The sequence below is a fragment of the Engraulis encrasicolus genome, chromosome 8 (assembly GCF_034702125.1).
Source record: "Engraulis encrasicolus isolate BLACKSEA-1 chromosome 8, IST_EnEncr_1.0, whole genome shotgun sequence".
NCBI classification, from domain to species: domain Eukaryota; kingdom Metazoa; phylum Chordata; class Actinopteri; order Clupeiformes; family Engraulidae; genus Engraulis; species Engraulis encrasicolus.
Genome location: NC_085864.1, coordinates 35,941,021 through 35,956,020, shown reverse-complemented (window position 1 = coordinate 35,956,020; position 15,000 = coordinate 35,941,021). Strand labels below are relative to the sequence as shown.

The following is a 15,000-nucleotide window of genomic DNA, read 5'->3' as shown; positions in this document are numbered from 1 at the left end:
GGGTCCTCATTACATTGCAGGGAAATCGACAGGGGGGGTGGAGGGGGGGGGTGGGATAACAGGGGTCAGTTGTCCTAGGACCAGGGGAGAGAGGGGGCGCACAGAATTGGGTCCTCATTACATTGCAGGGAAGCCGACAGGGGGGGGGACGGCACACACAGGGTCAGTTGTCCCGGCCCAAGTGAAAGAGGGGGAGGGGGGAGAGGGGGAGGTTGGTTCCTCAAGGTATGTGTTGTGTAGGGGCCGGTCCCTTTCAGACGACTTTGTCTCGGGCCTGGCCAAAGCTGTCAGCCACCCTGTGTGTATGCATCACCAGAGGGAAGGGCAACGAGAGAGAGGGAATAAGAACAACAACAACATGGTTAATCCACTGCCCCCAACCCCCTGGTTTTCCATTAAGCGAACAGGAGACCTTGGTCAGATAAGGTTAAATGAAAAAGACAAATAGGTGTGTGTCAGCTTCTTCTGTGGAGGATTAACAAGAAGGACAATCCTTCCTTCTCTCCCATCTGATTTTGTTTTCTGCCAATCAATTTCTTTCCTCTGTCTGTGTTTGGGTGTGCTGCTCAGCCTGTGGCTTGTGGCACTGAAGTGTCTACATTGGTTACGCTTTTATGTGATACACACATCCTACATCAGGGGTGGGGAACCTACGTATGTCTCGAGGGGCCATTGAGGCCGTTTTATCCGTCCCACAATGCCATTTTAATGTTATGCAGCTTCACATGAAATGTACCATATTTTGTGAAGAAATCCTAGAAATTATATTATACTAAGGGGACCTAGAGAAGGTGGGGTCTGTTTTCAATGTGGCTGCCTTTTCTTTTTAATGTGTACATGAATGATTTGTCTATGTCCCTAAATAGGTGTGGAACTGGCGGTAGGGCTGGTGACCTAATAATTAACCACATAATGTATGCAGATGACTTGGTTATACTTAGTCCATGTACTGCTGGTCTGCAACAGTTACTAAAAATATGTTCACAATATGGAGAAGAGTGTGACATAAAATACAATGCTACTAAGAGTAAGATCATGATCATAAGGAGCAGAGAGGACAAACAATCACCCTTCCCTGCTTTTTATCTGGCTGGCACCAAACTCTCTCAATGCAGTGAGATCAAATATCTGGGCCACATAATTGCAAATGACTTGACAGATGATGGCGATATCTACAGGCAACGTCAGAAACTGTATGTGCAAGCAAACATGTTGTGCCGCAAATTTAGTATGTGCTCTGAGTTGGTCAAGATCTCACTCTTTAAAGCATACTGTACACCCTTGTATACAGCACACCTGTGGTGCCACTACAAACAGGGCAGCATGAGGAAACTCATGGTGGCATACAATGACAGCATGAGGCTGCTGCTCAGAATTCCTAGGAGGTCAAGTGCAAGCCAAATGTTTGTCAATGCTAGGGTACCTACCTGTGCAGCTGTGCTGCGTAATCTTATGTATAAATTCATGTGCAGGGCATCTGAGTCACAAAACACCCTAGTTGCTGTCCTGACCAGCCCTAAATGTAGCTCTGTGAGACTCTTCTCAAGCATGTGGAATCACTGGCGAGCATGCTTGTATGTGGGACAATGACTTGATAATTATGATATATCTGTGTGTTTTTTTTCCCCCTTCTTTTTCTTTGTCAGTTGTTCCAGGTTTTTGTTTGTTTGGTTTATTGTTTTGTTTGTTTTTTTGTTTTCTTTTTGTTTTTAAGATATGTACTGTGTTGTGATGCTCTGTCTTTTTAATGTGATATGGATCCCCCTGGGTCTGGAATAAAGAATGAATTGAATTGAATTGAATATAGGCCAAAAGCGCAGGGGTAAATTCCTGATTTGTGATCATAATACGGCCCCCGGAGGACTTTTACGCCCCTTGGTTGAATTTGAAGTGACCCTTCGAATGGAAAAGGTTCCCCACCCCTGTGCTATATGATGGCAGGGAAGACTTGTCATGGGAGCCATTAGTGCAGTGATGTCAAGCGTAAAGCCCTGGGGCTGGATGTGGCCCGCCAGTTCATTTAAAGGGACACTGTGCAGGAAATGGTCAAAAAAAGATACTGCAATTATGCTGTTCATTGAAAATGGGCTGCCTATTGCCAAATTTGATCTTCACTTGAAAGTTTAGTTAGTAATAAACAAATGTTTTCTAGTATGGTCCAATTACAGTCATTTTTGCAGCTAAAAATGGCTATTCTTGGAAATTCAAAATGGCGGAAAAGGATCCCCCTTTTCATGTCTGAAAAGTGTATTTTTTCCAGTCATAATGAATACTTGGAATTTGATGGTGGTGGTAAGTATTCATGAAAAAGGTAACATTAGTGAATGGGCAGCAAGAATTCTGGAAATAAACAACTTAAAATCTCACACAGTGTCCCTTTAATTCGGCCCCAGACTTGTAGAGAAAAAAAGCCCAGAAGAAGAAGTAAAAGATGAAAAGTAAATCTCTAGTTCATTACAAAGGTGTAGTGGGGTCTGATATTTCAGGTTTTCAATGATTGACAAACAAAAAAAATTGCCCACCATTTACAGTCAATGCTAATGATATACCCACTGTTATCCACCACGAGATGTTCGACTATTACAAGTTATTACAAGTTATTACAAGTCAAGTTTATTGTCAATTTCATTACGTGCACTGGTCATACAAAGAATTTGAAATTGCGTTTCTTGCTCTCCCATGCAGACATAGACTAATCTAGGTAAGGACATAGACAGTATAGACATAGACAGTACTCATACATGGACATAGACAGTATGGACGTAGACATTGCTCATACAGACATTTAAAGTGCAAGACTGGACAACAGAAGACTTGTAGAGAACATACATTAAGAGGAGGTATTTTGTTGTGCTTTTTCTAAAAGTCCTTTATAGCGTTCTGACATAGTAATAGTAGCATTTGAAGAAATAAATAATTAAAAAAGGTTTTTATTAAATACACCAGCAGCAGTATGTGTGTGTGTGTGTGTGTGTGTGTGTTTGTATGTGTTTTGTGTGCGTGTGTGTGTGTGTGTGTGTGTGTGTGTGTGTGTGTGTGTGTGTGTGTGTGTGTGTGTGTGTGTGTGTGTGTGTGTGTGTGTGTGTGTGTGTTTAGTGCAGGTAGAAAGTGCGGTGTGCGTCTGTGTGTGTGTACCTGTGTATGTGTGTGTGTGTGTGTGTGTATGTGTGTGAGTATGAGTTGTGTGTCAGTGTGTGTATGTTTGGGTTTAGTGCAGAAAGTGCAGTGTGCTTGTGTGTGTGTGTGTGTGTGTGTGTGTGTGTGTGTGTGTGTGTGTGTGTGTGTTGTGTGTGTGTGTGTGTGTGTGTGTGTGTGTGTGTGTGTGTGTGTGTGTGTGTGTGTGTGGTGTGTGTGTGTGTGTGTGTGTGTGTGTGTGCATGTGTATGTTTTGAGTTAGTGCAGGTTGAAAGTTCAGTCACAGATGTAGTAGTGCAGGTGGAATGTTCAGTCGCAGATATGGTGGTGGGGATGAGGGGGGGGAGCGTTGTCAGTGGCCTGGCTGGCTAGAGGCTGACAGTGAAGGGAGAGTGGGTTGAGTGTTCAGTATCTTGATTGCTTGATGCATCGTGCTGCTTGCAAGCCTGGTGGTACGGGAACGGAGGCGCCTGTACCTCTTTCCAGAGGGCAGGAGGCTGAACAGTTTGTGTGCAGGGTGGCTTGTGTCTTTGATGATCATCAGTGCTTTTCGGGTGAGGCGTGCGGTGTAAATGTCCTGCAGGGAGGGGAGTGGTACTCCAATGATCTTCTTCGCTGTGTTCACAACACGCTGGAGTGTCTTCCTGTTTTTCTCCGTGCAGCTTCCTCCCCACACTGTGATGCAGCTGGACACGACGCTCTCTATGGTTCCTCTGTAGAATGTTGTCATGATGGAGGGTGTAGCACTTGCCTTTTTTAGTTTGCGCAAGAAGTAGAGACGCTGATGGGCCTTCTTCGCCAGTGATGTAGTGTTGGTGGTCCAAGAGAGGTCGTCGCTGATGTGCACTCCAAGGAACTTGGTGCTGCTCACTCTCTCCACAGCATCACCGTCGATGGTCAGTGGTGGCAGTTGTTTTTGGACCCTCTGAAAGTTGACAACAATCTCCTTGGTCTTGTTGACATTCAGCAGGAGGTTGTTGTCTTTGCACCATCTGGCCAGCAGGTCTACTTCTTCTCTGTAGTGGGTCTCATCGCCCTTAGTGATGAGGCCCACCAGTGTTGTATCATCCGCAAACTTCACTAGATGGTTAGTGCTGTGGGTCGTTGTGCAGTCATGTGTCAGCAGCGTGAACAGCAGGGGGCTGAGAACACAACCTTGCGGAGCCCCCGTGCTCAGGGTCAGGGTGCTTGAGGTGTTATTCCCTACCCGTACTGCTTGTGGTCTCTGCATCAGGAAGTCCAGCAGCCAGTTGCAGAGGGAGGTGCTGAAACCTAGTTTGTCCAGATTTCTGATGAGTTGTTGTGGTATTATGGTATTGAATGCTGAACTGAAGTCAATGAAAAGCATTCTCACATATGAGTCTTTATTGTCCAAGTGGGTGAGGGCTGGATGGAGGGCAGAGCAGATTGCATCCTCCGTGGATCGCTTGGCTCGGTATGCGAACTGGTAGGGGTCCAGGGTGGGGGGTAGGGTGGCTTTGATGTGTGACAGGACTAGCCGTTCGAAGCACTTCATGATTATGGGCGTCAGTGCTACAGGACGGTAGTCATTGAAGCATGATGGTGATGATTTCTTCGGCACGGGTATGATGGTAGCAGCTTTGAAAAGTGATGGGATGACTGCTTGCTCCAGAGAGATGTTAAAGATGTCTGTGAAGACATCCTTCAGCTCTTCTGCACAATCCTTCAACACTCGGCCAGGTATGTTGTCTGGGCCAGCTGCTTTGCGTGGGTTGATGGTGGCCAGTGTCCTCTTCACACTGGCAGAGGACAGGTACAGGGGTTGATCATGGGGGGGAGGGGGAGTTTTCTGTGGATGAGTGTCATTTTGTGCTTCAAAACGGGCAAAGAAACTGTTCAGGTCGTTTAGCAGAGAGGTGTTGTTGTCACAGCTTCGTGGTGCGGGCTTATAGTCCGTGATGGCCTGTATGCCCTGCCACAGGCTCTGTGCATCTCTGCTGTCTTTGAAGTGTGTTGTTATTTTGTCCGAGTATTCCTTTTTTGCTTTCCTGATGCCCTGGGACAGGTTTGCCCTTGCTGCTTTTAGGCCAGCTACGTCTCCTGCTCTGAAGGCTTTGTCTCTGGCCCTCAGCAGTCTGTGAACGTCTCCTGTGAACCATGGCTTCTGGTTGGCCCTGGTGGTGATGCGTTTTATTTCTGTAACATCATCAATGCATTTTGTGATGTAGGAGGTCACGGTGTCTGTGTACTCCTCAATGTCAATGTGGTTGCTGTGGGTGGCAGCTGTTTTGAACATGTCCCAATCTGTGGTTTCAAAGCAGTCTTGTAGTCGTGACACGGCTCCCTCTGGCCATTTTCTCACCTCCTTCAGAGCTGGTTTGGTGAGTTTTACCTTTTGTCTGTAGGCTGGCAGTAGCAGAATCGTTAGGTGGTCTGATAGGCCGATGTGGGGGATGGGCTTTGCCTTGTATGCTCCTTGTTTTGGGGTATAAACAAAGTCCAGGGTGTTTTGTCCTCTTGTTGGAAAGTTAACATGTTGGTGAAATTTTGGAAGTACTGTTTTGAGATTTCCGTGGTTGAAATCTCCCATGACCACTGTGAAGGCATCTGGGTGTGCATCTTGTTGTTCACTGATTCCCCGATGCAGCTCGTTCAGTGCCTCGCTTCTGACGCTGTTGGTGTTGCTAGGAGCGAGGTAAACTGCGACCAGTAGAATGGCGGATATTTCTCTTGGTAAATAGAAGGGTCGGCACTTGATGATCATGAACTCCACTAGTGGTGGACTAGCACATTCGACTCAATATTTTGTGAGTACTGGTTACTGGTCCGGCCCACGTGAGATCAAACTGACCTTTCAGATTACTTTTGTCCGGGGCCCAGCAACAGCTGTCTGACCCCCCTGCCACAGTGTGACAAGAGTTGAGCTGTTCCACTTACTACCACCGGGGGGCAAAGTACAGCAGTAGCCATCTTACAACAGAGGCCCAGTCAGAGACTTAGGACTGGCACTATGACAGAGCGATTTTCATTTGCCCCTGGTCAGTTGATGTGATTGATGACTCTCGCTCCACCCTCCCTCACCGCTGAATATTATGTTCTGATGCATAAACAAAACATGAAACATGGGTTTTTTTTAATAGCCTATCTTTGTTTGAAGGTGTTTAATATCTTTGTTTGTTTGTAGGCCTATTATTTTATCTCACTGTACAGCACATTGAATTGCTTTTATGAATGAAACGCGCAATAGAAATAAAATGGCCTTGCCTTGGAGTGTGGATTTCAGTGTAGGCTACCAGTGTGCCTATGTGTTTTATATGTGCCGCAGCACAGCCAAAATTGCAGTACAGTATACCACACAGTATTCCGCCAGGCCCTTTTCCATCATTACCTCTGAGTACTCTCATCCGCAGCGGCTACACCCTTCAAGTTGTCCAAAAACTCCCCAAAGCCTCACATGCATAATGGACGCAAAGTTATGTAATCCTCTCCAACATAAAAAACACACATGAGGAGAATTAAATAGTAAATAAATAAATAAATACTGAAAAGAACTGTCAAAACGGGCTCCTAAGAATACAGCAGACCTGCTATAAATAGCCAGAGCCAGACAGACTCACAGTGGCTTCTGCAGTGTTCCCTTGGCGTCATTTTGACAAGAGCTCCCAATCCACCTCTTACTTGTCCAGGGGATCAACACTCGTACATTGCGTAACGCTGACCCAGCCATATATAGAGGGACCCCTGAACACTGGGGCCCCCCATTTAATGAAGACTTAACACAATGCCAGCTCTCTCTCTCTCTCTCTCTCTCTCTCTCTCTCTCTCTCTCTCTCTCTCTCTCTCTCTCTCTCTCTCTCTCTGTAAGCAGCTGTGTGTCTGTCTCTTTGTAAGAGATTATTGTGAGTGTAAAGGTGCTTGTAAACAGCTCCAAGAATGGCCAGCAGGTGCCTTCCTGGACCAGCAGATCTGCCCTCTACAGCAGTGTTTCCCAACCAGAGGTACATGCACCACTAGGGGTACGCGAGCACACCTCAGGGGGTACGCAGAAAAATGTGATAATGACAATTGAATAGAGTATAGTCATACTGGGATAAAGGAATATATAGAGAGCATGAGATAGGGGGTACTCATGGTACAACAAAAAGGCTTAGGGGGTACGCGAGTCAAAAAAGGTTGGGAAACACTGCTCTACAGTCAAGCTGGTACCAATCCACATACTTTGTCAAATTGAGTTAAAACTGGAAATTGACTTTCTGACACCTTGTTTGTCTTGCTGTGACTAAATGTCTTTCTTATTGCTTCAAGAAAGGAGATACAGTGACACCTTCTTGCACATACTTCATACTACAAAGGCCTCGATAGTATAGCAACACTGTAAACATTTTGAGGCAGTTTTTCGATGTTTGTGTGCTAAAACACTTTGGCTCTGTGCAGTTCATCTGTGTACTTGTTTGATAGTAGCTTCATCTGCTTTTGTCTGTGCACTGTATGACTGGCAGTTGGTTCGCTCATCTGTTGCACCGCTAACCATGGTGAAGAATTTTGAAAGGTCAGGAAGGGGCTAAATGTTAATCCCATGGGTCAGGCCACCCGCCATAACCATACACACCTAGATGGCTATTTAGCCACTAGCTACACTGATGACAGGCTTTGCTCTGTTTGTGTAAGCAATCCATTTTGGAATTGCCACAAATTAATTAGAAGGCTGGGCACCATTTGCTTTGTTTCCCTACAGCTTTGGCTGGGCCCGGGACAAAGACATCTGAAAGGGCCCCAAACCCAATACATACAATGTAATGAGAATCCAATTTTGGGCCCCTCTCTCCCTGGGCACGGAACAAGTGACCCCTTTGTCCGCCCGTGTCGGCTTCCCTACTTACGTCATGCTAGAGACAGTCTATACATGAATGGATAAACAGACAGTACAGTCAGAGTGAGTAGAGAGAGAGAGGTTCCATTGGCCCATTGTTTCCGGGTTCTATTATTGCAAGGGGGAGGGGGGCGAAATCCCCCTTTAGGCAGACCTAGGCAGACCTAAGGACTGTTCTATTCAATGCTAGGAGCATTATGACACGCCCTTTTAGGCAGGCCGGAACCTGGTCACATTATGTGCCCATAGAAACCTATTATGTTGGCATATCTATATACTTAAAGAATCTCTGGTACAGTGCTGTGTATCTGAAGTCATTGCATGGTGCATTCTCAACTGAGAGAGGGCAGCAACCCACAGGGATAGACTACAGGGCAGCCAAATCATCAGGACTTACTTATTGCACATCTGACTTGGAATTCTGTGAGTAAAATTGGCTCAACTTCCCAACCATTATAATAATTTTTGATTTTATTTCATTTAGCTCATGCTTCTCACTCAGGAGCTGCAGGGTTTTGTGTTGTATTTAAATTCAGGACTCAACGGCAGATTCATTATTCTTGTGTCTCACTAGCCTTCCATCTTTGCACTCACCGACAATGAAAAAAGAAAAAAAAAGACACCAAGAATTTCCAAAAGATGTTTTTTATTTCTTTCCCATATTAACTTTCAGTACAGACACTCATTTCACTTCCAACGTGGCAGACAAACTTCTTACATACGCTTCATTTGCATGTGAGTCTCACTGTGTTTTGCCTACTCGCCACATCGCTGGTCATAAGGGTCGTCGAGTCAGGGCAGTCAGGACAGTAAGAACCACAGCAAATGTCATGGTAGGTTAAGAAACGCCTTACTCTGAAAAGAAGAGAAAAAAAAGAAAACTGACGTCACATAACGGTAGAGTAGAAAAAAAAACGAGGACCCAGACGATGGAAATGTGGGTTGGACATTCTTAGGACAGGTGTCTGCAGCAGTGGTGACTATAGAACTGAAGGGGGGTGTCTCGTCTAGTCGTCTCAGGTGTGCTTGCTGCTTGTTTGCTTGCTTGCTTGCTTGCTAGGGGTCCTGTTGGGTGGACTAGTTTATTTCTTCATCTTGGAGACGGGGATGGGCACCTCACCTGCTGCCAGGGCGGGCTTGGGGAGGGGGCACTCCACGGTCAACACACCCTCAGCCGACAGGGAGGAGGTCACCTTGTCAGAGTCCACCTGGGGGGGCAGGCTGCGGAGAGAGGGAGAGAGGGGGAGAGAGGGAGAGAGAGAGAGAGAGAGAGAGAGAGAGAGAGAGAGAGAGAGAGAGAGAGAGAGAGAGAGAGAGAGAGAGAGAGAGAGAGAGAGAGAGAGCAGGGAAGAAAGAGAGACAGAGAGGTGAGGAGCAGTTGGGAGGAGGGGGCAGGGAGAGAGAAGAGAAAGGGAGAGAGAGGATGGAGAGATAGAAGGAGAGAGAGAGAGAGAGAGAGAGAGAGAGAGAGAGAGAGAGAGAGAGAGAGAGAGAGAGAGAGAGAGAGAGAGAGAGAGAGAGAGAGAGAGAGAGAGAGAGAGAGCATGAGAACAGTGGAGAGATAGGCAGTGCAGAGAGGGACAGAGAGAATGAGATGGAGAGATAGAAATACAGACAGATATAGTGAGGGAGAAAAGGAGAGAGACATTCATGAACTGCTCAGACAAATGATTCAGAGCGTACAATCTGAACTGCTCATTCACCCTTTACTGCTGTGCACTGTGGAATAGTGAATCAACTCGCACAACTGACTCATAGTGGACTATTATAGTGCATGAGTGCACATTCTAAACAGAGCTCCAGTGAGTGCTAAGAAGTGGGCTTGCAGTAAATTATGCAGTGTCCATTCAACACTTACAGTATAAGGACAACTGTATGAGAGTTAACTTCAATCTTCTAAGTGTTAAATTATTTTTACTGTGCAAATTTTACTGTGCAGTTGTAAACAAAGAGAGAGAAAGAGTGTGTGTGTGTGTGTGTGTGTGTGTGTGTGTGTGTGTGTGTGTGTGTGTGTGTGTGTGTGTGTGTGTGTGTGTGTGTGTGTGTGTGTGTGTGTGTGTGTGTGTGTGTGTGTGTGTGTGTGTTTACTCACGTGTATTTCCTAGTGAAGCTCCTGGTGACGAATCCGTGCTCATCCCTTCTCTCCTCATGCTGGCCTGAAGACATCAAATATTATGAATATTATTATTTTATTTAACTAAAAAAGGCAGAGTTGAGGGCAAGGTTATCTGCAAGAGAATCGTTTTGCATGCTGAAATAGTAGACCATTCGACCATTCGAGCCGCGTTTCATCTAAAGCAAACCCAATTGAGCAGAAGGATGTGATAAATAACTGTTCAACTCCTGCACATGTTTGCATTTAACTTTCATTATTAACTTGATTATTAACCTTCACTCCTAACCTTAACCCCGATGAATGAAATACCAATATTCCCAGTGTAACTTTACTTTATTTGCATGCACTTCTTAGACTTGAAATATGTTTTGCAGATTGTCTAGAGATCATCTCCTATTTTCAGACATTATTAACTAGCCAGCAGAACATTATAACATTCTATTCTATTCTATTGCATTCTACTGTATTCTGTTATATTCTATTGCATTCTATTCTGTTCTATTCTGTTCTATTCTGATCCGATTCTGCAATGTTCTAATCTTTTCTCCTCTCTTTTCTTCAATTCTATTCTGAAATGTTCTCTTCTCTTTTCTATGGCTTCTTCTGTGTATCTGTTAACTGTTCCAAACTAATTTTCAGTGCTGCTGTGGTAATAAAGACTTCTAGTTCTACTTCTACCCCTTCACTCCCCATAAGTCAACCATCCACCCCTCCACTCATCCCTCCACTCATCCCTCCCTCCATCCACCCATCCAAGTGTTCCAAACAAATTCTCAGTGCTGTGGTAATAAAGACTTCTAGTTCTACTTCTACTTCTTCACTCCCATAATCCAAACATTCATCCCCTTCACCTTTCCATCCTCCCTTCCACTCTTCCATCCATCCACCCATTCATCCATCCCTCCACCCATCCCTTCACCCCTATGGCCACTATTCTATTCTGCAATGTTCTAATCTCTTCTCCCCGCTTTTCTTCAATTCTACTTTGAAATGTTCTCTTCTCTTTTCTATGGCTTCTTGTGTGTATCTGTTTACTATTCCAATCCACCCATTCCTCCACCCCTATTGGCCACTCACCGATGATCTCCACCATGCCGTCCTTGGTCCGCACCACGATCTCCTCGGGGGAGAACTGGTTGACGTCCAGGCAGACCCTCCAGTGGTCGCGCGTCTGCCTCATGTCGGACATGCCGCTGCTCATCTGGCGGGAGAGGGCGCGGGCCATGGGGCCGCGGGAGAAGAAGCCGTTGTCGTACATGGAGCCGGGGGGCCTCATGTAGCCCGGCCAGCCCGAGTTCACCATCTCCTCGGGGAAGAAGGGCATGCCGAAGGACTGGTCGAAGAGGCGGCTGCCCTGCTGCCAGTCGCGGAAGGGGTCCCAGGTGGGGTTCTGCATCATGTTGACCTGCAGGCGTCTCTCAGACATCGGAGAGGAGAGGTGAGGTGAGCTGGGAGGAGAGCTGGGAAGATGCCGGCCGGTGCTGGGTACCTCGGAGGTGGAGAGCAGAGTGTTCGGCGAGGTCTTTATAAACCCCCTGGATATACACACCCCCTTACCCTCTACCCCCCCCTGTCCCTTCCATTCACACCCCTCTCTACCCTGCCCCCTTCACACCCCTACCACCAACCCCTCATCCTGTGCCCCCTTAGCCACCGCCTCTATCCTACACCACCCACCACTGCCCATCTCGCCTCTCCATCCCACCCCCATCACACCCCTCTTCTTCTGTCCCCTTTGCTCCCCCCAACCCACTCCTATTCTGCACCCCCCACACACACACACACACACACACACACCCACACAACTTCGATCCACCCACCCCTCATCCTCCGCTCCCTTCTTCAACCTCCCACAACTATCCTGCCCCCTACACATCCACCACCAACCCCTCATCCTCTGGTGCTTAGCCCCCCATTCCATCCCCTCTATCCCACATCCACCCCTCTGCCCCTCTACTGTCCTATTCTGTTCCATGCAACCATCATCATCATCATCATCACACCCACCCACTCACCCACCGCCTGCCCCATCCCCAAATTCAGACACCCTCCGGTCTCCCCCTATAGAGATATTTATAGGAGGAGTTTAGAGTGTCTAAACCCACCGGGTCCATTAGTGAAGAATTTGTACAAAACGTCCTCACATACATACTCCATGGCACGCACACACATAAACACACACACATGCACGCACACACGTATGTACGCGCACACACACACACACACACACACACACACACACACACACACACACACACACACACACACACACACACACACACACACACACACACAGAAAGACAACACACACACAGAGATAGATAGGCTGACACACACACATGCACGCACACATAAACACACACACACACACGCACAGCTGCTTGACAATGGTAATCTTCCTCCTGCACCCTATACTGTACAGCTTATGGAGGAATGGCACAGTGCCTGCCCGCCTGCCTGTAACCCCCCCCTTAGCATGCCATCCATATGCCCACATGCCCACACTCAATGCCAACGGCTGTGCACATATACACATATATACACACAGAGATACAACATGCCACCCACCCACACATGCACACACACAGTCACACATGCACACTCCACATATATGCACACAAGTACAAACCTTTCCACACACACCTACACCCTTCCACAAACGCACGGATGCACACGCACACACACACACACACACACACGCACACGCACACACACATGCACCCACACACAGTCACACACACACGCACACACACACACATGCACACACACATGCACACACACACACACGCACGCACACACACACGCACACACACACACACAAACACACACATACACACACACACACACACACACACACACACACACACACACACACACACACACAGCAGCATATCCGCCTCCACACCCCCTACCCCCAATGCATACACACACACCCACCAACCTAAACACTCCACACCCATCCAATGCCATCACTAGTCCCTGATGTCTCCAGTTGCCACAGTCCCCCAGACATGCCCTGATCAGCAGGAACGGGACAGCGGGAGGTTCCCCCACCACAAGCACGACCACGCAGTAGAATTTGCAGTGTGCATTTAATTTGCGGTGTAATTTAATACAGTTAGCAAGACTGTTGAATCAGACTCTTGTTAAACTTTTAAGATAGTCAAATTTACAGTAACACTCTTGCGCTGGGTGTATCTGTTGTCCTACACTCTCTCAAAGTGTTGAAAATAACATCTCAAATTGTACTGTGAGTGTGCACATGGGGCATATTGCTTTAGGGCATCCTTAATTCCTCATGCCCATCGCCAGCTCTCCTCCCCAGTAGGGCGTCCACCCCTGGCTGCCCCGGGTCCGTGGGGGTGCATTTGGCCAGATTTGCACCATTTTTACAAGGATACTGCCGCTGAGAGATGAGGTCTACATTAAGTGCATAAGTGTAGGGTGTTAATGGAGTGTGGAGAGTATAAAAGGATCCAGAGGGCTTTTACTGGATTGGAGAGATGGTGATGGTGATGGAGATGTTATGTATGTCAAGGAACAGTGGGGTGGAAGTTGGATATAGTATGTTAATGGATTGGTGCAGTTCTACAAAATAGCCTATAAAAGCACATTTTAGTCATAGATATGTAAGGCAAGGCAAGGCAAGTTTATTTATATAGCGCATTTCATACACAGGTGCAACTCAATGTGCTTCACAAAGTTAACAAATGTAAATGAAAGGAAACAGGGAAGAAAGAAGGAAATGAATTAGAGTCAAAAAGCATTTAAAAACATTAAGATAAAACATAAGGTAAAAATAATAATAAAATAAAATAAAACAAATTAAATAAAAAATAAAAATAATAAGACTAAGTAATTTAAGCTAGGGGAAAGCATCTGAGAACAGCTTTGTCTTGAGTCTAGATTTAAAGCTATCAATAGTGGGTGCATTTTTTATGTCATCTGGAAGCTGGTTCCAAAGCTTTGAAGCATAGAAGCTAAAGGCTGCCTCTCCACACTTTGTTTTGACTTTTGGAATCACCAGCAAATTCTTCTCCGTTGACCTTAGTGACCTAGTTGGTGCATACAGCTGAAACATATCCAGTAGATATGTGGGTCCCATTCCATTTAGTGATTTAAACACAAGTAGCATAGCCTTAAAATCAATTCTGTAGCTTACTGGGAGCCAATGCAGCGATCTTAAAATTGTGGTCGAATGTGTAGTAATGTGGTCGAACTTCCTTGTCTTTGTAAGAACCCTTGCAGCTGCGTTTTGTACAAGTTGAAGCTGTTTAATGGTTTTATTGGGGAGGCCAGTAAAAAGACTGTTACAGTAATCAACTTTACTAGAAATAAAGGCATGTATTAGCTTCTCCAGATCATGTTTAGACATCAGGCCCCTAAATTTAGAGACGTTTTTTATGTGATAAAATGCAGACTTAGTAATAGCTTTCATGTGACTGTTGAAGTTTAGGTCACTGTCAATGAGGACCCCAAGATTTTTAACTGTTTCCCTTGCTTTCAGTCCCTTCGTTTCAAGGATAGTAGCAATCTTTTGTCTCTCCTCTCTTTTCCCAAATATAATTACTTCAGTTTTATCTGTGTTCAGCTGGAGGAAATTGTGAGACATCCATTTGTTAATTTGGTCCATGCAATGATAGAGTGATTCAAGGGGGTATAGTCATTTGGGGACATAGATAAGTAGAGCTGGGTATCATCCGCATAGCTATGGTAATTTATGGAGTTATTCTCGATAATGTGTCCCAGTGGCAACATATACAGATTGAACAGTAGTGGTCCCAGAATGGAGCCCTGGGGGACCCCACAATCCAGAGACATTGGTGATGAAGTATGTCTTCCAATGGCGACAAAAAAACTTCTTTGTTGTAAGTACGATTTTAACCAGTCGATCACTATGCCCGTAAAGCCAACCCAG

The 15,000-nt window shown here is 46.1% G+C and overlaps 1 protein-coding gene across 4 annotated transcripts in view; it reads right to left on the bottom strand.

Annotated features, from left to right (window-relative positions):
• Positions 1 to 8,613: 8,613 nt before the first annotated feature.
• Positions 8,614 to 15,000, bottom strand: part of LOC134454518 (heat shock protein beta-1-like) — a 28,843-nt gene continuing 22,456 nt past the window's right edge. Inside the window, exons 3-6 of one of the 4 annotated variants that reach the window (XM_063205576.1) lie at positions 11,160 to 11,563; positions 10,059 to 10,122; positions 9,087 to 9,187; positions 8,614 to 8,821 (exon numbers count right to left, since the gene is read on the bottom strand). In XM_063205576.1, the coding sequence (XP_063061646.1) occupies positions 8,817 to 8,821; positions 9,087 to 9,187; positions 10,059 to 10,122; positions 11,160 to 11,508 (519 nt within the window). In that variant the 5' untranslated portion in view covers positions 11,509 to 11,563 and the 3' untranslated portion in view covers positions 8,614 to 8,816. Of the gene's footprint in view, positions 9,188 to 10,058; positions 10,123 to 11,159; positions 11,564 to 15,000 lie in introns of all 4 variants that reach the window. The other 3 variants (XM_063205573.1, XM_063205575.1, XM_063205574.1) reach the window with 3 other exon arrangements.